We start from the raw sequence: 22,955 nt of genomic DNA on the forward strand, positions 1-22,955 counted from the left end.
TCTTGCTGTATGGCCTTGGTCAGCCTACTCATCTCTTCAAGATATGGTTTCCTTATCTCTCAGATGTGGACATCACTTTGGACCCCTGATGAAAGACTTTATCCTGGATCGTGTCAGCCCAAGGGAGGTGAGGAGTTGCAGCTGAGATTTGAAAACATGGAAGGAAAGGACAGATAAGAGAAGAAAGTTGAAAGATACGGAGTTGTCACTCTGGCTCTTCTAGAGTGCTGTCCCAACAGTCACACTTGAGCCCCCATGGAACAAGTCCTCAGTCTAGAAAGAAAGGATTTCAGTCTCTTCTTGCTGTGACATTGTTTTCTCATTTCCTCTCAGATCACACCCCTGCCGATAATGTCTGTGGAAAATGACTCAGTTCATCCTGGTAGGACTTACAGACCAAAGTCAACTGCACATACCCCTCTTCTTCCTCTTCTTATTGAACTGTATGGTCACTGTGGTAGGGAATTTGAGCTTAATTAATCAGATATGCCTGAACTTTCATCTTCACACTCCCATGTATTTTTTGGTCTTCAACCTATCCTTCATAGATCTCTGCAACTCCTTGGTCATTACGCCTAAACGGCTGATGAGCTTTGTGTCAGAGAACATCATCTCCTTTGCAGGATGCGTGACTCTGCTGGGTTTTTCTTTTCTGTTTCTTTGTCCATTCTGAATGCTATGTGTTGACAGCCATGGCCTATGATCGCTATGTGTCCATCTGTAAGCCCCTTTTGTACACAGTCACCGTGTCCCCTCAGGTCTCTCCTTTGCTGATGTTTGGTTCATATGTAATGGCGTTTGCCGGTGCCGTGGCCCACACAGGGCACATGGTCAGATTATCCTTTTGTGATTCCAGCATCATCAACCATTACATGTGTAACATCTTCTCCCTCCTCCAGCTGTCCTGCAGCAGTACTGATGCCAGTGAGCTGGTGGATTCCGTTACTGTGAGCACAGTTGTAATAATATGTAGCTTCGTTATTTTTGTTTCTCATGCTTTGATCCTCTCCAGTATCCTCCACATCTCATCAGCTCAGGGCTGGTCCAAAGCCCTCAGTACTTGTGGGTCCCACATAATAACTGTTTGCCCTCTTCTATGGTTCTGGGTTGTTTACACATCTCAAGACCTTTTCTGATGGTTCTGTGGGCCAGGGGAAGTTCTTCTCAGTATTTTATACCAATATAGTCCCAATGTTGAACCCCCTCATCTATAGTCTAAGGAATAAGGATGTCAAACTTGCTCTGAAGAAAACCCTAAAGAGAGTTGCGAACTAAGCAGAACCAATATTGCTGGGTTGTTGGGTTGTTGGGGGTGTGTGTGTGTGTGTGTGAGAATGTGTTTTCCCATAATTTTCTTCAGGACAAGGTTTTTGCCTTAGATCCTTTTTTCTGTCTAATCATGCCATTTAAACATGCAAATATTATTGAGTCTCATGATTGTTCTCAGTTTCATGCTTACTCACTGAATGAGCTTTAGTCTTAACAGTGGGCTCCAGAGTCTCAGCTTGATTGCTACTCCTTTTCACACCACCTCCCACTTTGCCTCTTTCCATGTACTTTTCATACATCAGCATGAATGTGGTCTGATGCGGCCACCCCTCTTTGTTTTCCCTAAAAACAATGTTAATGTAGTCCTTTCTGTTTTTTAACCATTTGAGGAGTTCCTTCTGTGTAAGTTATACATTTTGTAGAATTTCAGTGCTCTTTTAGTCATGGTTTCTATAGTACTGCATTTCCAAACTCAGCAAAGCTTCAATAATATCTATGAGATACTTATGCTTACTTAACAGAGATCACAAGTATTAGCTTATAAGTATGGAATGTGTTAATACCAATTAGGAACTGAGAGAAATGAATCTAATTACTTTAAATCAGTTCAGTCTGACTCGTTGTAATAGCATCAGGGGTATGATATATATGTATATATACATGTGTCAGATATGTACATAATATGTAATGTACATGTACATAATTTTGTTTACGTCTCTGCCTAATCAAATAGAATTTGACCACCTAGTGTTTACTCCTTTCTCCAACATGGTTAGACTAGAATCTGGTAAAATAAATATTCATGAAATTAATAGTTTGAACTTGTTTGATACAGATTTTTTCTCTAAGGCAAACTAAAAGTTTTTGTTAGTAAAAACTTCCTTTTTTTCAGAAAAGGAGTTTTCTTAAAATTCGTGGCCATAAATCTTCAAAACGGTGAAGAGTCTGGTTTGATACAATAGAAGGAAATGCCATTCTTTTTTCAGTTTGAAGTACAGCCGTCTGCATTTCCGATAAGACAGGTCTAGTGGTGATGGAATCCTTCAGCTTTTGGGTTTTCCTGGGTCTATTATAACATAGGTATCTTTCAAATTGACTGTTTCAGGTAAACAACACTCCTGTTTGCAAACTAACATGTTCCTCCTGAAGAAGTTGTATCCCTTTTGGAGAAAAGAAGAACTGTTTGGTTTGGTTACAAAATAAATTAGGAAAAGCATGCAATCTTACCTTCAGAAACTAAGATAAAATAGGGATTTGTTGTACTAGTTATTATATACATGAAATTTAAAACCTGTCTCCAGTGATGAATGATGTTGAACATTCTTTCATGTGTTTGTTGGTAATCTGTATATCTTCTTTGGAGAAGTGACTATTTAGGTCTTCTGCCCATTTTAGAATTGGTTTGTTTGTTTTTTTGTTATTGAGCTGCATGAGCTGCTTGTAAATTTTGGAGATTAATCCTTTGTCAGTTGCTTCATTTGCAAATATTTTGTCCCATTCTGAGGGTTGTCTTTTGGTCTTGTTTATGGTTTCCTTTGCTGTGCAAAAGCTTTGAAGTTTCATTAGGTCCTATTTGTTTATTTTTGTTTTTATTTCCATTTCTGTAGGCAGTGGGTCATCTCACACTGGTCAGAATGGCCATCATCAAAAAATCTAGAAACAATAAATGCTGGAGTGGGTGTGGAGAAAAGGGAACACTCTTGCACTGTTGGTGGGAATGTAAATTGATACAGCCACTATGGAGAACAGTATGGAGTTTCCTTAAAAAACTACAAATAGAACTACCATACGACCCAGCAATCCCACTACTGGGCATATACCCTGAGCAAACCATAATTCAAAAAGAGTCATGTACCAATATGTTCATTGCAGCTCTATTTACAATAGCCAGGACATGGAAGCAACCTAAGTGTCCATCAACAGATGAATGGATAAAGAAGATGTGGCACATATATATAATGGAATATTACTCAGCCATAAAAAGAAACGAAATTGAGTTATTTGTAGTGAGGTTGATGGACCTAGAGTCTGTCATACAGAGTGAAGTAAGTCAGAAAGAGAAAAACAAATACCGTATGCTAACACATATATATGGAATCTAAGAAAAAAAAAAGTTATGAAGTATCTAGGGGTAAGACGGGAATAAAGACACAGACCTACTAGAGAATGGACTTGAGGATATGGGGAGGGGGAAGGGTAAGCTGGGACAAAGTGAGAGTGGCATGGACATATATGCACTACCAACCGTAAAATAGATAGCTAGTGGGAAGCAGCCGCATAGCACAGGGAGATCAGCTCGGTGCTTTGTGACCACTTAGAGGGGTGGGGTAGGGAGGGAGGGAGGGAGGGAGATGCAAGAGGGAAGAGATAGGGGAACATATGTGTATGTGTAACTGATTCACTTTGTTATAAAGCAGAAACTAACACACCATTGTAAAGCAATTATACTCCAATAAAGATGTTAAAAAAAGACAAAATAAAATATAATAAAATAAAACCTGTCTCCAAAATGTAACCTATGCACGTGTTAGTAGAAGATAATAAAACCAAGTAAATAAATTAGGTGTGCCTGCAAAGCGGCTGTGGCATTTTTAGAACCCCAAAATGCATCATGGTAGGTAAAATTTTGTTTCTAAGGGTGGCAGCAGAAATATAACAGACGTATCCCTGCTGTTGTGCACAGTCCTCATGCATGGCTTGAACCATGGTTAAAATGGATTGCTTTTCAGTTTCCTCAGTAGGATTGACAGTTGCCTTGCCCTAAGTTTTAGGCTACTAGATTGCTAGGTATCAGATACCACACTGAGAAAACTACCCTTCATCATTGGTGTGTTACCTTCAAGTCTTTTCTCTTTACATCTGCAGATATATTTAGGGGGAAATTGGAGTGATAGTACACATAAATTTATGCATTCTTTTTCCCAGTTTTACTGAGATAAAACTGACAAATAAAAATTGTATGTATTTAAGGCATAAAACATGATTATATATATATATATATATACATAAACACACACACACATTGCGAAATGATTACCACAGTCAAGCTAGTTAACCCATCCATCAGCTCACATAGTTACCACTTTTTGTGTGTGGTGAAAACACTTAAGATCTACTCCCTTAGTAAATTTAAAGTATAAATCCCCAGAACTTATTCCTGTCCTAATTGAAAGCTTGTACCCTTTGACCAACATCTTGCCATTCCCTACACCCCTTAGCCCCTGGCCATCACCATTCTACTCTCTGCTTCTATGAGTTTGACTTTTTTTAGATTCCACATAGAAGTGAGATCATGCAGTATTTGTCTTTCTGTGTCTGGCTTATTTCACTTAGCACCGTGTTCTCAGGGTCCATCCATGTTGTTGCAAATGGCAGGATTTCCCTCTTTCATGGATGAATAATATTCCAATGTGTGTGTGTGTGTGTGTGTGTGTGTGTGTGTATCACATATTCTTTATCCATTCATCCATTGATGGACATTTTGATTGTTTCCATATCTTGGCTATTGTAAATAATGTTGCAATGAATATAGAATTACAGATATTTCTTCAAAATCTTGATTTCATTTCCTTTGGATATATACCCAGAAGTGGAATTACTGGATTGTATGGCAGTTCTACTTTTAATTTTTTGAGGAGCCGCCATACTGTTTTCCACAGTGGCTGAACCAATTTACTTTCCCACTAGCAGTGTACAAGGGTTCCCTTTTCTCTGCATCCTCACTAACACTTGCTATTGCTTGTCTTTTTGGTAAAAGCCATCTTAACAGGTGTGAGGTGGTATCTCATTGTGGTTTTGATTTTCGTTTCCCTGATAATTAGTGTTGTTGAGCACTTTTTCGTATACCTGTTGGCCATTTGTATGTCTTCTTTGGAAAAATATCTATTCAGTTCTTTTGTCCATTTTTTAATCAGGTTTTGTTTTGTTTTGTTTTGTTTTGCTATGGAGTTGTATGAGTCCCTTGTATAATTAAACCTTTATCAGATATATGGTTTGCCAATATTTTTTCCCATTCTATAGGATGCCCTTTCATTATATGGATTATGTCCTTTGCTCCTGCTCTCTGTTTTTTGATCCCTTTCTGTCATGAGCATTTTCCTGTGTCAGTAAAGATTTCCTTCTATGAAAGCACTGTTCCTGATGCCATACTCTCTCATGCCTTTTAGACTTCTTACTGATATTTCTTCTTAGGATGGTATTTCCTCTGGAAAGTTTACTTTTACTGCGTTCTTTTACCACCACCACCATCTCTGTCTAGATTTTTCTCCTTTCCTATATGTATATATAGAATTAATAACTCATTATATAAGGGAAATATGGCTTCTTAGTATTGGGGTCCTTTTTACTTATTTAGTTTTTGAGTCCATAATGCATTCACATGGTTCAAAATTCAAAAGCTACAGAAAGGATATACAATGAAAAGTCTCCCTCACATTCCACGTCCCCCAGTTACCTGCTTGTTCTCCCAGGAGGCGGCCAGTCCTATCAGTTACTGTCAGTGCTGTCAGTGACATTTTCTTCACGTATAATAAAGTGCATATACATTAGCCCACTGATGTTACAGAAATGGTAGCATTCTGTGTGCACACTGGTTTAACCTGCTTTTTATCTTATGTATACCATTTCTTGAGACACAGCTAGAGAACGAGTAAGACTTAGGATCCAGGAAAGAGTAAATTTAGAAGACTAGTGAAGTCCCAGGGTGACAGCTGTGCAGCTAGCCTAAAAGCAACCAGTCCAGACTGGAGATCACATCATATATATATATGTATAGTCATATATGATATATGTCATATATATAAAGATAGTCTTAGTTTTTAGTACACCTACATAAAATTTTTGTACAAATGTCCAAAAAAGTATTTGAACAGTCTCTTTTTGATGGATAACTAGGTTAATCCCAGTTTTTTGTTATTATGAAAAAAGGTTAAAATTAGTAAACCAGTATATAAATCGTTAGGCATGTGTGTAAGTTTTTACAGTGCATTTATTAAGCCTAAGGATATGTGTATATGTAAATTTGATGAATATGGTCCAGTTGCCGTAATAGAACCTATTTCTTTGCTTCATGTAAGTTTAAATTACCTCTCAGTCCAAATCCATCCTTCTGTACTTCTTTTCATGATACTGGGGCTAAGCCTCTGGAGCTTATATTTCTACTTTGCCAGCTGGCTTACTATTTCGTTCCACCAGTATTCAATGCTGATTCCAGAAATAAAAAGCATCTTAAAAATATGAAAACAAATTGAAACAGGTTACAGGAAGATGACCTGAACTGTCTTGGCATCAATTTAATCACATGCAAGGGAAAACAGCAAGTGCTCCACTACCAAATGTCATACTGGATATTATGTAAATAAACAACTAACCAGAGTTGAAAATATAAGTTCACTCTTTCAGTAGATATGAAAAAAATGTGTGGGCATGTATCTTGGAGGATAATCTTCCATTCAGTGTCATGTTGATGAGATTGAGTGCCCAACTTCCCACTGGAGAATCCATGTAGGAGAGAAACACCTCCCCCATGTCCCTAGGCTCACAGAAAAGCAGCACATTGACCTAGACGCAGCCAATTGCATGCTTCCACTGGAGAAATTAATCTGATGGGAATGATGTGAACACAGTCGGACAGTTGGGAACCATTTTGGTGGCTGCAGCGTGTCCAGGGGCCGTGTCAGTTGTATGGAGCAGGGGTGTGGCGTTGTAGCAAGACTGTTCCTGCTGAATATGCCCTGCTGTTGGCCTCTGGGTTGCCTCGGTTCTGCCTTTTCTCCAAGTATAGCTTTACAGGCTCACACCAAGTGCCTGCATCCCCAATATTCTTTCTGTAAATTACTAGAGTGACTTGCTTATCAACATAAATCCTGAGACAGGATTTTCCCCTGCATCCATATATGCCAAATCATGGACATACTGGCCAAAGATATGTATATGAAAAGTTAAACATTGTGAAAACTGGTTTTAGGGTGTTTTGATTCATGATTAATGATTGCAAGTGGTAGTTTTTGTAACCTCCTCTGTACCTCACTTATCAAAAGAGAAAATTCTAGCTTCCCACTCTGGCAAGTAATGTCATTATTGGCTTTGCCAGTAATGAATCCTCTTTCATGTAACATCAACCTCATCTGCTATGATTTTGGGGTTTTGCCTCTAGAAAGTGTTAGAGGTAAGTTACGTGCAAATTTTCCTTTTGTTAAAAAGTATGAGGAAGACAGGATCAAAAAGACTTAGTTCACCTGAATTGTCTAATTTAAGCTACTCTTAAGTCACATTCTCAAGATATTTGGTGATAATACCGTGGCACTTTGGTGCCCAGCTAAATTCAGCATAATGTTAATTTAACTCACTGTGGACTCTGGAACCCACACTATTTATTCAGGATTAAATGTGGAACAGAAGAGAATAAACAAGACAGCAAGTACCAGATAATGCTTATTGTCTCTCAGCTCCACACTCTTCTCTCCTATGTATTTCCAAGGTTAGAAACCTGTTGCCTACATATCAAAAAAGAACCCTGACATCTTGATACAATGGCAAATAATTTTTTTTTTTTTTTGCGGTATGCGGACCTATCGCTGTTGTGGCCTCTCCCGTTGTGGAGCACAGGCTCCGGACGCGCAGGCTCAGCGACCCTGGCTCACGGGCCCAGCCGCTCCGCGGCATGTGGGATCCTCCCGGACCGGGGCACGAACCCCTGTCCCCTGCATCAGCAGGCGGACTCTCAACCACTGCGCCACCAGGGAAGCCCCACAAGGGATCTTTGTGGTGATAAAACTGTGATGTATATTGGCTGTGGTATCAAATACACGAACCTACGTATGTGATAAAAATTGTACAGAATTAAACACACAGTCAAGGACTTCCCTGATGGTGCAGAGGTTAAGAATCCACCTGTCAATGCAGGGGACACGGGTTCAATCCCTGGTCTGAGAAGATCCCACATGCTGCGGAGCAACTAAGCCCACGCACCACAAATACTGAGTCTGCGCTCTAGAGCCGGGAAGCCACAACTGCTGAAGCCTGCACGCCCTAGATTCTGTGCTTCGCAACAAGAGAAACCACCACAATGAGAAGCCCACGCACCGCAATGAAGAGTAGCCCCCACTCGCTGCAACTGGAGAAAGCCCGCGCACAGCAAGGAAGACGCAACGTAGCCAAACACACACACACACACACACACACACACACACACACGCATACATGAATGAATAAAAGTAAAACTGGGAAAATCTGAATAAGATCAACACATTGTATCAGTGTCAATATCCTGGTTGTGCTATTATACTGTAGTCTTAAGATGTTACCATTGGGGGAAATTGAATAGAGGATACGTGGGATCCCTGCATTATTTTTATAACTGCATGTTAATCTACTATTTAAAAGGTTTAATTTTAAAAAAAGATAAAAGATATAGGCTTTTATCTCAGAAACAGAGAAATTAAGGCATTTAAGGGAATTTAAAAAATTGTATTCTCCTTGAAACTAAAATCTTAGGATATCGCCCATTTAGATTAATTTTATTGTTATCTTGAATTTAACTTGAGATGAACAATATCAATGTAATCAACGTTGTATGTACTAGAACAGCTTTCTTAAACTTTAGTGTGTCCTTAGCACATATTGTTATGGGGCATCCTATGTGCATGTTGCTCCTACCTGAATAAATTTCCCCACTAATAAAGCCACCCAACACACCAAGGGATTCCAGAGATTCAAAATGGGCCCACTAGAAGTGTGTGTTTTTCATCTCACATCAGTACAGGATGATGAAAATAAAGTTACATTCAAACAACTTAGGCTCAGTATTCAGCATCAAAGAGTTGATAATATATGCCCGATCCCTACATGCTTTTATGACTCATTCTCCTTGTGTGTACGAGGTTGCCCATGCCCAACACAGCCAAAATCCACCTTTCTTCCCTACCCCTTCCACTACTTCTGCATCCAAATAACATTTTAGTTATTCTTCACCTGGACTATCCTTCCAGAAATTTCTCTTCAATTCTCTCCATTCCCAAAAGCATCCATACTCTTCCTTTCCAGGGAAGATTTCTACCAGCTTTGTAGCAATGAAAGCTTCATACAATCCTGAACATAAAGGGGAAAGGAAGACCAAGGCTTCAAAATACTCAGTTTCTGGGCTGCTTAAAGATTTAGGAACTCCATCATCTCCATATCGCATATCACACATCATATATCACAGTGATTAATGATATAACTCACTCAAGTGAATCACAGATGTTTTTAATCTGTGATTCACTTGGATTTTTATTGTTTAGATTAAGCCTACAATTTCATCTAAAACTCAATAAAGATTGTGTTATTTACCAAAGCAAGTAAAATCAATACTTATTTAGCAGGAGTTCAGATGAACCCAGAGGAGATTCATAATGTCTGATGAAGTTGTGGATTTCATTAATTCATGGTGAGATGATCTGATTTGGCTCCATATTTATTTGTTGGGATGAATGCTTCATGAGAACTAGAACCATATCTGCATAGCTCAGTGCTGTATCCCCAGTGCCAAATGCAGGGCCCAGTACATTATAGATGCTCATTTAAATGCTTCTTACAGGGATATGTGAAAAAGGATAAAAGCAATGAAAGTGGCCACCATCCAGAGCAGCAGATGTGTGTGGGAGGTGGGAAACAGGGACCAAGGAAGGGGAATTCTGTGTCAGGGCCTGGTAACAGCCTTGGAGAATGTGGCTGTACTCCCATGGGCTGGTGTCTGAGCTGTGGCAAGAGAGGGCAGCAGGCACATCTGACAGAAACTCGGGGGCAGGAGCAGCTGATCTTCTGCTCTGCAGAGCAGCGTATCCTCCAGTCTTGGGGTACAGGGAAGGTTGCAGAAGGGAGTAGTGTGCTGCCAGTGAGACAACTGGTTCCTGAGCACAACAAGATCTTTCCGGAGATTCCCAGAAATTCTTGAGGAAATTTCACAGGAGTTGAATTCCTGCATTAGCTAGTGGAAGTACAAGCAGACAAAAATGATCGATTTTAATGACTCATTAGTAGTTTTAAAATCTTAGAATTAGAGGTCATCTAGTGCAACCACCCCCTTCCATGGTGAAATACCTTTTAAGACATTTCTGGCAAATGATCATTCAGCTTCTTCCCAGTTATTTCTAGTCATGATCACTTGGAAGAAGAGCCATCTCAGATTATAGATATCATGAATCTGACAAAATCCCAGACTCTATTAAATGGGTATAGATCACCTGCAAAACACACAAACCCTTTAACATGTTGCAAAGCAGTAAAACAATAATTGCTTTTAATTTGAAGAATATTAAGTTCCTGTGGGGAGCAGGATTATAATTTAAAACTTCGTGATGCTCTTCTTGCCCTCTAGAAATTAATTAACTTGGAGAGGAGACAAATCATCCAATCACATTGCTATTAGAGGACCAGTATGTGTAGGATTTTGAAATACCTATATTTGTTTTACAAAAAATTGTGTAAATTTTAATTATGATAGTTATAAGCTTCTTAATGTGATTTTTAAATACAAAAAAGAAAAAGCCAGGTCAGTACAAGAATGGAGACACAACTCGCAAGAGAAACTTTTCAACACTGAACCAAGTAATTCATTTAAGCAGCCACCAGGTTGTGCTGGTGACTTAGTGAAGTTGTTCTTAAAAAAAGTGAATTTAGTTTAAAATTTATATTTTGAATATTTTTAGGCCCCTAAGTGTATAACCAGAGATTTTACATAACTCATTATATAAAATTTTCAATTCATTGTTAAAACACATAAACTTTTTAAAAAGATGTGTGTTAGTGCAAAATTTAAATTAAGCAGGTTGAATATATTCAATTTGCAAAACTTACTGGATGCTTACTACATTATGCGGTGAGGAAAGAATGGATGAGACATGGTAATCACAATATAAATAACATACACAAATATGAACTAATTATTCCAATTTAACAAATAAGTTGAATCTAAGCTCCGAGTATTTTTTGTTTTGTTTCGTTTACTGCGCTATCCCCCAAACCTGGAATATAGTAGGAATACAATAAAAAGTTGAGTGAAAGAAAGATTTTATAAGTTAGTGATTATATAATGTATATTTATAGAAAGTGTCATGAACGTAAAATCTAGTTTTAAATGCTCACCAATATAACTTATGATCTAAATTTATTCCTATAAAGCAGTGTGTTTAACCATCTTAAAACCATTTGATAAAAATTTAAATTTTACAAATCCCAAGGCTCTGATATATACCTCCAAGGAGTAGTTTTATTTGCCATTCTTTAGAATAAATGGTGTTAAGAAGATAAATTCTTTTAGGTATTCTCACCAGAGTATTTTATATCACTAAATTGCATTATGACATTATTTGTACTTAATTTATTTTCAAATATACAAAATCATGTGACAATAATTTTTTTTTTAACTATACACAGTGTCCCTAAAGATTCTGTCGTATTCCCAGAATGAGGTTGATGCATTCTCCAGTCTCGTTAGAGTTATTGTTGAAAACAAAGCAAGATTAAATGTTCCCTTGTAGCTGACTTTCTTCATCCAGCCCTGGAGACAAACTTTTTAAGAATATGTGCAAGTGTCTATTTTGGACTCTTAAACCAAAGTAAACTATATCTCACTCACAGGGATTTGGGACACCAACACCGTGTCCATCCTATCTTTCATGCTGATTTGCAACCATTTCTCCAGATTGTCACGTTCTCTGTTCCTCTCATATTTCTCTATTTCATATTCCTGTTTCTTTACATTCCTTTCTAGAAAGCGATGTGTATTTGTGCAAAAAAGTGTAGGAGTTGGAGTCCAATAAAGTGGAGTTTAAAAATAGGATCTACCATATTCTCGTGACCTTCAGCAGATTCTTAACTCTGGAATTCAGTTTACTCCTCTATAAAAGATGATAGCCAGGAGAATACACATTATTTCTACCTTCTAAGAAGCTAAAGGCAAGTGGGAGTTGCATGGAAAGGTACAGTCCGCTGCTAGGAAGTTTCTCTGCCACATTTCTTTCCTTTTTCAAAGAGGAATAAAAGATCTTCATTTGCACTAGGGAGCTGTTTTGCACAGTTAAGAAAACAAAGAAACTTCATGCTGCAGATAGCCCTTTGGCCCTTAGCTAAGGACAATATACTGTGGTTTTTGCTCTTAAAATTGTGAAACCCAGAATATTTGTCCAGAACTTGGAAACAGCTAGAAAATAAAAGGAGCTATAAATACAAGTGAATAAGACAGTGAAATGTTACATTTTACCTAATATAGCATGAGTTACTCAGGGCCAGGAAAGAAATATGACAAATGAGATGTCTCTGTGAATTTAGTCCAAAGAGGGCAGGCAGTTTGATGAGCATTATATATAGCTAGAAATAAAATTAAATGGAATAAGTCCAATAAGGTTTTTAGTTCTAGCTGAGAGAGAGAGAGAGAGAGATCCAAACTTCAAACTGGCTCTATCAAGACCTATTTTATGAGGTGAATTTAGTCACAATTGTATGATGAATTGATATCTTCTCAGCATCTATGGAGATGATCATATGATTTTTTCTCTTTAGCCCTATTAATACATAAATTATATTAGTAGATTTCCTAATATTGAACCATCCATGCAGCCATGTAATGAACCCTACTTAGATATGATGAGCTACTGTTTTTTTCTGCTGCTGAAATATCTGCTAATATTTTATTTAGGATTTTTGTGTTGATTTCATAAATGAGGTTGGTCCTTTTTTGTATGCAGTCGTGTGGATTTTGGCATCAGTGTTATCTCATAAAAATAATTTTGGAGTTTTTCTTCCTTTTTTAGGCTTTAGATCAGTTTAAATAGTATTGGAATTATTTGTTCTTTGGTAGAATTCTTCTGTGAAACCGTTTGGGACTGGTATATAACTCTTGACAACTTTATTTTATGGAATTGGACTCTTTAGGTTTTCTACATGTTACAGCATTAGTTTTACTGAATCACATTTTCCTAGAAAATGGACTGTTTCATCCAAGCTTTTTAATCCATTTGAATAGAGCAAAACAAATTAGTTTGAAGTTTTTTATTTCCTCCATTTCTAATTCTCCCATATTTCTTAAATTTAGTATTTGTTCCCCTTCCTTTTTATTCTGAGTTTAGAATAGATAGTAGTTGATCTATTTATTCATTAATTCTACTATTTTCTGTTTTCTAATTCAGTATTTTTTATTTTAACTTTATTAATTCCTACCCTCTGTTTTCATTTTCTTGGTTTTATTATGTCTTTTCCTGATTTATTAAGTGCTTAATTTATTTTCATTGTTCTCTTTATTGATACAGTATTTAAGGTTATATGTTATATTTCTGCTTTAGCAGTACACATATCCCATGAGTTGTGAAATGTTGCATTTTCATATCCATTTTCTAGATGTTTTGTAATTTTGCAGTTTTCTCTCACCTGTAAGTACCTTTAAAGTTAGTTTTTATTATTTAGATAATAGAGGACTTTTTTTCTTAATTACTTATGTAATTAAGTTTTAGTTTTATTACACAGTGATCAGAGGACATTGTGCTATTTCTAATATATAACATTTATTGAGGTTTGCTTTTATGACCTAATAGCTATTCAATTTATGTGACTGTCTTGACCTCTTAATAAGATGTGTTTCTAGTTTCTAGGAAACAGAACTAGACACACACACACACACACACACACACGTACAGATAATTTATATACAGTATATCATGTAAATGATATATATAAATTATATTTTTCTGATTCTTATATTTAGACAGGATTTTCTATGTCTTTTTCTGATTTTTCAGTAACCTTGTTTTATCGTGAATTGAGAAAGGTAATTTAAAGTTTCCTTCCATTAGTGTGTTTATGTCTTCTTATAGGTTCTGCTGTTTTACTATTTAGGGCATAGAGAGTCACAACGCTCACATATACATTGTAAAATTTACCCTGTAACATTATAGTTTTCTTGCTTAACAGTTTTGGCCTGACTTCCATTCTAGTTGATACCCATATTATTGATACTTGTTCATTTGTTTGCATTTACTTAGTATGTCTTTGGCCACTATTTTATTATCAATCTTTCTGAATCACTTGATTTTAGATAGTTTTTTTTTTTTTTTTTTTTTTTGTGGTACGCGGGCCTCTCACTGCTGTGGCCTCCCCTGTTGCGGAGCAAGGCTCCGGACACGCAGGCTCAGCGGCCATGGCTCACGGGCCCAGCCGCTCCGCGGCATGTGGGATCTTCCCGGACCGGGGCACGAACCCGTGTCCCCTGCATCGGCAGGCGGACTCTCAACCACTGTGCCACCAGGGAAGCCCTAGATAGGTGTTTGTATGTAACATGGATTTGTATCTTGCTTTATGATGCAGCCTAATCCTTTTTCAACTAATAAAGAGGTTAGGACTTTTACATTTATTTATATATGTTTGCTTTAGTTCTATCATAGTATTTTATGTTATGACTTCTCATTTTATATTTACATTATTTTACGTCACTACGTGATTTGCCTTTCTTCCTCCTTACGTGTGTGAAATTTTGGTTTGTATTTTTGTAATGTTGCATGCTTTTATAATAACTTTATAAAATACCCTTACTGTGTCTATCATCACTATAATTTAATGATACAACTAATACATTTCCTCTTCTTATCCTCTCTGCTCCCTTTTCTCCACCAAGTTTTAACCAAAAATAACTCTTCCTTAGTGTCTATTTTACACTATTAAATATACTTATTCTTTTATTAACTGTCAGCTTGTAAATACTCTTGTCCCTCCTCCAAGGAGATGTCAAATTGTTCTAAGTAGGCAAATGTCCTAATTCGGATTCTCAGTTTTCAGAAAGTAGTATCAATCAAACCCTCCTCAGCTTATTTATTAATTAGGGCATGTGGTTATACATATTAATGGAAAAAAGACAGTTTGAAGTCCTAATGATCCCATTAAGTAAAATCTTGAACTCTTCACCTGTGACTTAGTGAGAATTTAGTGAATATCTGTTGAACCCATAAATGGTTGCGTGAATCTTAAAAGATAAGCAAGTCTTCTTGCTGTTCTGTGAAGTTATGGATTTCCTAGCCTAATTTTTCTTGTCATATTTCTCTGTTAGCTGTCAATGAGCCCCACTGTCCGTGACCCTATTTAGGTTGCATTTTTAAAATAAATTTATTTATTTAATTTATTTTTCTATTTTTGGCTGTGTTGGGTCTTCATTGCTGTGTACAGGCTTTCTCTAGTTGTGGTGAGTGGGGGCTACTCTTCGTTGTGGTACGCAGGCTTCTCATTGCCGTGGCTTCTCTTGTTTCAGAGCACGGGCTCTAGGTGCACAGGCTTCAATAGTTGTGGTTTGCGGGCTCTAGAGCGCAGGCTCAAGTAGTTGTGGCACACGGGCTCAGTCGCTCCGCGGCATGTGGGATCTTCCCCAACCAAGGCTCAGACCCATGTCCCCTGCATTGGCAGGCTGATTCTTAACCACTGTGCCACCAGGGAAGCCCTTGAATTGCATTTTTGTGTGCCCTCAGTAACTTTGTTCTTGGTATGGTTCCTAATGGCAGCAGAATATATGCTACCCAAAATATACCGTGCTGGGATAAGGATTTTGAACTGAAGGCTACTTAGAAAAAGTAGATATAAGAAAATCTCTCCCTACTACCTAAAAGCAGCACATAAATGTGTGGAGGTGTTCCTCTCCCTTCTCTACCAGAGGGACAGAAGTTAGGGACAGAAGTTAATCACTGGAGACAACTCTAGGCCCTTCTAAACCCAGAGACCTCACCCGCAGAACCTGCATTAAAAAACATTACTAATTAGATCTTATCCTCCATTAATTTTCCCCATATATTTACTTTCCCACAGTTTACCACCCAGAAGCTCAAAACCCTTTTCCTCTATCTTGTAACTTCTCTACAAATTTATTCTTTGTTAAGATGCTATTTAAGCCCAAGTTCTAACCACCCCTTGGAGTTACTCATCCCTGAGTACTCCTGTGTATATGTACAACATGCATGTTAATACATTTCTGTTTGTTTTTCTCTTGTTAATCTCTCTTTCATCATTCTAATTTTAGGGCCCTAGTCAATGAACCTAAGATGGATAGAGGAAAGTTTATTTTTCTCTCCTACCATTTCTTTTTTTTTTTTTTTTGCGGTACGTGGGCCTCTCACTGTTGTGGCCTCTCCCGTTGCGGAGCACAGGCTCCGGACGCACAGGCCCAGCGGCCATGGCTCACGGGCCCAGCCGCTCCGTGGCATGTGGGATCTTCCCAGACCGGGGCATGAACCCGTGTCCCCTGCATCGGCAGGCGGACTCTCAACCACTGCGCCACCAGGGAAGCCCTCTTCTACCATTTCTAATAACCACCTACAAATCAAGAGGGAGAGTCTCAAAGCATAAGAAAATAAGAGCTTCAATTACCAGAAGTCCCTTTATACTAAAAAGACAAAGATAACTGTAATGTGAGAGATTTAGCAATATTAAATCCAGGTCATGGCCAGAAGCAAGGCATCCCGAGATGCAGCCGAGAACAGCACAGAGAAGCACCTGCAGCAAGGAAATGACTAAGGAGGAGACGTGAAATAAAACTTATTTTCTCCAAATACGCTAAAGGGAGGGTGTTTTTGAAGGTGCTTCTCTGTGCTGTTCTCGGCTGCATCTCGGGATGCCTTGCTTCTGGCCATGACCTGGAACACCTGAACTACCTTTCTTCTCAGTACAATGCCGCCACTTCTAACAAGTGTCAGCAGAGATAAATGTGAGAAAGGTCTTACATCTCTTGTTTCCTCGTTTCTCATACCAGTCTACACTGTGCAGCTCTCCAATTTTATGGGTGAGTTGGAAAAATATAAGCAAAGCAAAATATATAGACCGAGTACTTTATATGACTCTCCGGTATCCAAAAGTACCAAATGCTCTTGACAGATGATCTCATGGACACCCCAAGTTCTAGTCTTTACACAGAGAGGGTCCCATTCTTCTGACCCCACCATGAGTCTCCATTCTCCCATCATTCCATGTGGGTTGGTTTGGCCCTAAGTTCACCTTCCTGCCAACACACAGGGAAGTTTATGAGGGTGTACTCCTCAAAATCTGAGCTATCCATTCTAGAATAGCAGAATCTTCAACAGAGTAGTACAGAGCAGTCTTTGGCACTCAAAATCAGGATTCCTTCCAAGTCTTCCTGCAAGTGGAAAGTGTAATGTGACTCCTCTTTATTCCTGGTTCTCTAATAGTTAACTATAATACACACACACATAGATACACACAGTCTCAGAGACAGTAATATCTAAATCTATTGTAAATAATAAAAGAATTGTCCTAAATGCCTATAATATGCACAGTATCTCAGGCAGGATAGAGGTAGCAGTTAATATAATCTTGTAAATCCATGGAATTTCTCCCTTATTCTTTTGCTTTCAGCCTTAGAGCCCAGGGCCCAAGAATTTGGCTCAGTTATAAACTACCTACCCCATGGTTACCAATCCATGGCCTAAGAGTTTTGAAGCTTTGAAAAGAAAGATTTTATCTTTACATTTCAGGCCATGTAAAGAACTCGTAAGTGAGGTTTTCTCTTTTGTGTACATGGATGTATATGAAAGGGATGATTTACAATCTTCCTAGCCAAGCAACCTCTCTAAGAGTTGGGAGACTTACCTTACCCATGGCCCAAGGTATATCTACCTTTCGTCTTTGGTAAGCCTGCTCCCATAACTGAAGAAAAAATAAATTCACTCTCCTGGACCTTCATACCACCACCTGCCCCATCTCTCAGCCAGAATAGTTGCTTGGACAAACCCATTTAGCCTACCAAGAAAAGGATGGAAGGCATAGAGCCTCATCTTGCTCATCTCTTGGACCTAGTATACAGTCCAGTAAACAATAGGCACTTAATAGATGCTAAATTGCATGCAGTGAACCAGTATAAACCTCAAAAAGAGTATAAGTAAGGGATTTGAGATTTTTTTAAGTAGAGAGAACACCCCCCTTAAGGAAAAAAGATTAAAATTCCTACACCTGTAGATAAAAAATTCTTGAGTATGATGCTTACCAGTAAATAACTGATACAAACAGAACTATCAGAAGAGCACTCTCTTCAGGGTTTTTCTCAGAGCAACTTTAACATCCTTATTCCTCAAACTGTAGATCAGAGGGGGAGCATGGGAACCACATTGGTGTAGAAGACTGAGGCCAATTTACTCTGGTCCATAGATCTAGGAAAAGAGGTTTTTAAATAGGTGAATGCCCCTGACCCAAAGAACAGAGTCACAGCAACGTGGGAGCCACATGTGCTAAAGGCTTTGGACCTGCCCTCGGTGGAAGGAATACGGAGGATACTGGAGAGAATCAAAGCATGAGATGAATATACTGATAAGGGATATTGTGATGACCACTCCAACAACAATAAAAAACACCAGCTCATTGATGTGGATGCTGGTGCAGGAGAGCTGCAAGAGGGGGAGGACTTCACACAGATAATGGTCAATGATGTTGGAATCATGGAAGGTCAGTCTCAGTATGCTTCTGGTGTGGGCCATGGCTCCAGAAAACCCTATCACATACGAACCAAACATCATCAGAGAACAGACATGAGGCGACATGGTGACCGTGTACAGCAGAGGATTGCAGATAGCCACATAGCACTCATAAGCCATCAATACCAACACACAGCACTCAGAATTGACAAAGAAACAGAAGAAAAATTGTTGAGTCATGCATCCCACATAAGAAATGATGTTTTCTGACACAAAATCATTCAACATTTTGGGGGTAAACACACAGGAAAAACAGAGATCTGTAAAAGACAAGTTGAAGAGGAAAAAGTAGATAGGAGTGTGAAGGCTAGAATTCAGCCCAATTAAGGTGATCAAGCCCAAGTTTCCCACCATAGTAAACACATAGATCCCTAAGAACAGGAGGAAGAGGGGGAGCTGCAGCTCTAACTGTTCTGATAATCCCACAAGGGTAAACTCAGTCACTGAGGAGCTGTTTCTCAGAGCCATTCTCTTCTGGGGAGCTGTCTGTGGAAACAAGGGGCAAAATACATAGACTGGTTATAGGCACAAGCATAGCTGATAGAAGAAAGGTCTAGAAGATGAGCCAGTGCATGGATGCCCTCCTTTGTGCCTTTCTTCTCTCATCTATGCCCCCCAAGCTATTGACAATGTGTCTATGACTATATCTCAGCTCCCCTGGGTTGATCGTGAATCCAAGCTAGAGTCTGTTAGCATGGGCAGCAAGAGTTCTGTCCCCACTTGGGAGATGAGGAGATGGAGCCCCTGAATTGGCTGTCCAGTGGCTCTCAGAAAGACCTTCCAAGAGCCAGCAGGAGTACAACCTGAGCCCACTGCCTCAGGCTCAGAGACAGGAGCTCTCCTGTCTCCATTCATCCTGCCTCCCTCTCCCAACTAGATACGGGGTTCCCGCCATGGGGAGAAAGCCAAGAGTGTCCCCTCTGTTTGCACCTCCTACCTTCCTCCTCTCGGTCCCTTCACTGCATTTCACACCAGAGTCAGTGTTAAGAGTAGGGAAGGGCTCAATACATCCCAGACCCCTTATTTGTGAGTTTAAAAGAAAGCCATCAGGAAAAATGGGAGTCAGACATTCACCTTCCTCCTCCTTGCCCCCAAAGTCCTGGGCCCTATGCAATCTCTTTTTCCATTATCCCAAAGGAGAAAATGGTGTTAGTGCATAAAGAAGACAGCCTCAAGTTTTAACTCTTCTGATTCCATTGGTGCTGAGAATCAGAGCTTTTACAGACCCCAGTCTCCAAGGTGCTCTAGGAACAGACCAAGATTTCTGTTTGTGGATTTTCCCAGATGGTATATACATCAACTTTAGGAGAAAAAACCCAGCACCGCTCATTTTCACCAGAACCCTAGCTGGCATATCATGAAGAACTGCTACTTGATGATCTCAGGGATCTGATTAGATACAGTTTCAATCCCCTGGGAACTTCTCATAGATATGTCCCTACAGGGAAGAAATTGTACTGTCTTTGTTTACAGCCTGGATGATGATGTTTACCTAGCATCTTGGGACTCAGGTGTTCTACTCAAACTTCTCCTTATCTCCAAGGACTTCATGTTGTTTAGTGTTGAATTGGAGGGGGGACCCTCAGTTTTCCTATCCTTCATTAAAGCTTGGCACTTACACTTGACATTAAGAGAGGATGATCCCAAACTAATTTTAGCCACTATTTCTAAATTTTCAAAGGGAGTTTTGAGAATAGGACAAAAAAAAAAGTTAGGTCAGACTTGTAGGTGATATGGAAAGCACCTCAGTCAAAATGTTTCTAGCACCATGAGCTGCTCAGAACAGTGGAGACACCCCCGCCCCAAACACCACCTACCCTCAGCTCTACTAAGGGCCATAGGCTGGCTTTTACTATAAATGAGGAGATTAAAATATCACATCACATATGCAAAGAAGCGCGCGCACACACACACACACACACCCCTTTACAAAGTTACTCGATGGATGTGTGCAGGCTAAGGTATTAACAGGAGATGTACCTAAAGGTTTTAATCCTGTCATCCTTCAGATGACAAAATTGTTCTCCATGTGATCTGCTACATGAATATTCTAGGAAATATTCAAAGATATGTGAGCAACTACATTTGTAAGTTTCCACTGAAGCTGCCTAAAATAATCCCAGATTGCTTGGAACAGTCCTGATTTACATCCATTATCCCTGTATAATTATTAATAGCAAACCTTCTCACTCTCAAAAGTGTCTGGATTTGGCTAACAAATTATACGGTTACCCTACTAAAAAGAGCATAAGCAGCTATTCAGGTCCTCTGGCTCCTGCTGTCTCCTAGACCCACTGACTTCTATTCACTTTCTGACCAAGGGAGTCTCTCTGTCCTTCACCCTCCTTACCTTGAGAGTTCTCCTTCACTGAACCTACTCTTCCTGGCCAACCAGTACTATCTCATCAGTAGATTTTGGCTTAAAAGTGGGAAGGGCATTAACTTCAGGCTGCTTCTGATTTATACCTAGCAAAAAAACCTAAAGCAAATAAAGTTAAAACCGTAGTTACCTGCCTAAAGTATGTGGAAGGGGAATAGGGGGAGAAGAATTACATAGGAACAAGGAATAAAACATTGGTACAATTCTATATTGCAGTCATTGGTACCATGGTATAATATTGTTGTACATTGCTGTATATGGTACAATAAATTGATTAGTAGTATTTAACAAACTTGGACATATACATACATTTTGACACAGCAGTTATACTCCTAGATGTATACCAAATAAAAATAAGTATACACATATATACCCTTAAAACATGCCAAAAAGTTTCATGAAAGTTAAACAGATAAGCATCACAAACCTATTATGAAACAAAAGAAGCCAAGGACAAAAGAAGGCATACTTTATGATTCTATTTATATGAAGTTCAAAGGCAAGGAAACTAACCTTTGATGTTAGAAGTCAGATAGCAGTTATTCATGGTTGGTCAGTTGAGGGCTAGTGACTGGAAAGGTCTATGAAGGGTGCTTCAGGGTTGCTGACAATGTCCTGTTTCTGATAGGGGTGCTGGTTACATGGGTGTGTTCAGTTTGTGAAAATTCATCAAACTGTGTTCTTATGTTACCCTTCAATTAAAAGTTTACTTTAAAATGGAGGACAAAAACAAATGAATATCTTAATAAATCATCCTGCGGAATTACTTTAACACTAAAATTACTAAACATCTTTGAGGCATAATTTCCTGATTTATAAAATGGAGATTTACTAACCTACCAACTTTCAGTATGATAACACATGCAAAAGTACCTTTTTTTATTTCTCATCTATCTTATTTCTCTTAAAATAAACCCCCCTTTTGTTTCTCATATAAAAGGGAGGAAATCAGGAGGAAAAAGAAATAATGCATATGGAGCAACTTCAGAGCACCTGGCATTATGCTGGATGTTTTCTATGTATTATGTTTATAACAGCTAGACAATGTGCATGTGTGGCAGATTATTCTTTCCAAAGATGGCCATTCCAGCACACACATACACATACATACATACATACATACATGCATGCATGCATCTTACATCCCACATGCTCTTGGTACAATGAAACTAACCCTCCTCCCATAAAGAGATGGTGTCTGTGCTTTCTAACCTTGCATCTAGGCAGGGACTTGGGATTTCTCAAACCAAGAGTATGATAGAAGTGATGCTTTGTGACTCAGTCATGAAAGAGTACAGCTTTCACTTTCTCTCTTTCTCCCTTCCCCCCTCCTTCTCTCTCTCTCCCTCCCTTCCTTCCTCCCTCCCTCTCTCTCTCTCTGTACTCTTATTCCTCTTTTGTCATCCCCAGCATCTCAGTCATATTGGAACACTCTGGTTTTGTCTCCCCAAACACCACAAAGCAGAAAGTTTATGGCAGTTTATCCAATGTTGAGGGGGAGCAGAAGCCCTCTAGGGGCCAGGACAGTTTCTAGTACAGGTCAGGATTACTTGGTCTAATTCCCCCTCACTACTCAGAGAATCTTTTTCCAGTTCCATATTTAGATGATGTTTTTGAGGTTTATTTTTATGAAGAAAATAGTTATTTCTTTCTAGTACATAATTTCTTACCCACTGCACTTCTCCCTCTTAAATAACAGGTTAGCAGATGTGTAGCAATGACCCAGCAATGGAAGAGTAAGAAAGAATTATCTCTATTCATTAGAGTAGAAGTCAGTGTATTCATTTATTCATCATCCAATAAGTATTAAGGTTAGC

The 22,955-nt window shown here is 38.8% G+C and overlaps 2 protein-coding genes across 2 annotated transcripts; one reads left to right on the forward strand and one right to left on the reverse strand.

The window, feature by feature from the left end:
- Nucleotides 1–364: 364 nt before the first annotated feature.
- LOC309808967 (olfactory receptor 8C8-like) lies at nucleotides 365–1,275 on the forward strand (the record flags this gene model as incomplete). Its single annotated transcript, XM_082629518.1, is given in 3 exon segments — nucleotides 365–664; nucleotides 666–1,085; nucleotides 1,087–1,275. Coding segments are annotated over 3 exon segments (909 nt in total).
- A 17,027-nt stretch (nucleotides 1,276–18,302) lies between these two features.
- LOC309807487 (olfactory receptor 8B4-like) lies at nucleotides 18,303–19,229 on the reverse strand (the record flags this gene model as incomplete). The annotated part of the gene is given in 3 exon segments (XM_082627173.1): nucleotides 18,303–18,379; nucleotides 18,382–18,578; nucleotides 18,580–19,229. Coding segments are annotated over 3 exon segments (921 nt in total). The 5' UTR covers nucleotides 19,227–19,229.
- Nucleotides 19,230–22,955: the final 3,726 nt, after the last annotated feature.

The sequence above is a fragment of the Mesoplodon mirus genome, assembly GCF_964341445.2.
Source record: "Mesoplodon mirus genome assembly, chromosome: 7".
Lineage (NCBI taxonomy): Eukaryota > Metazoa > Chordata > Mammalia > Artiodactyla > Ziphiidae > Mesoplodon > Mesoplodon mirus.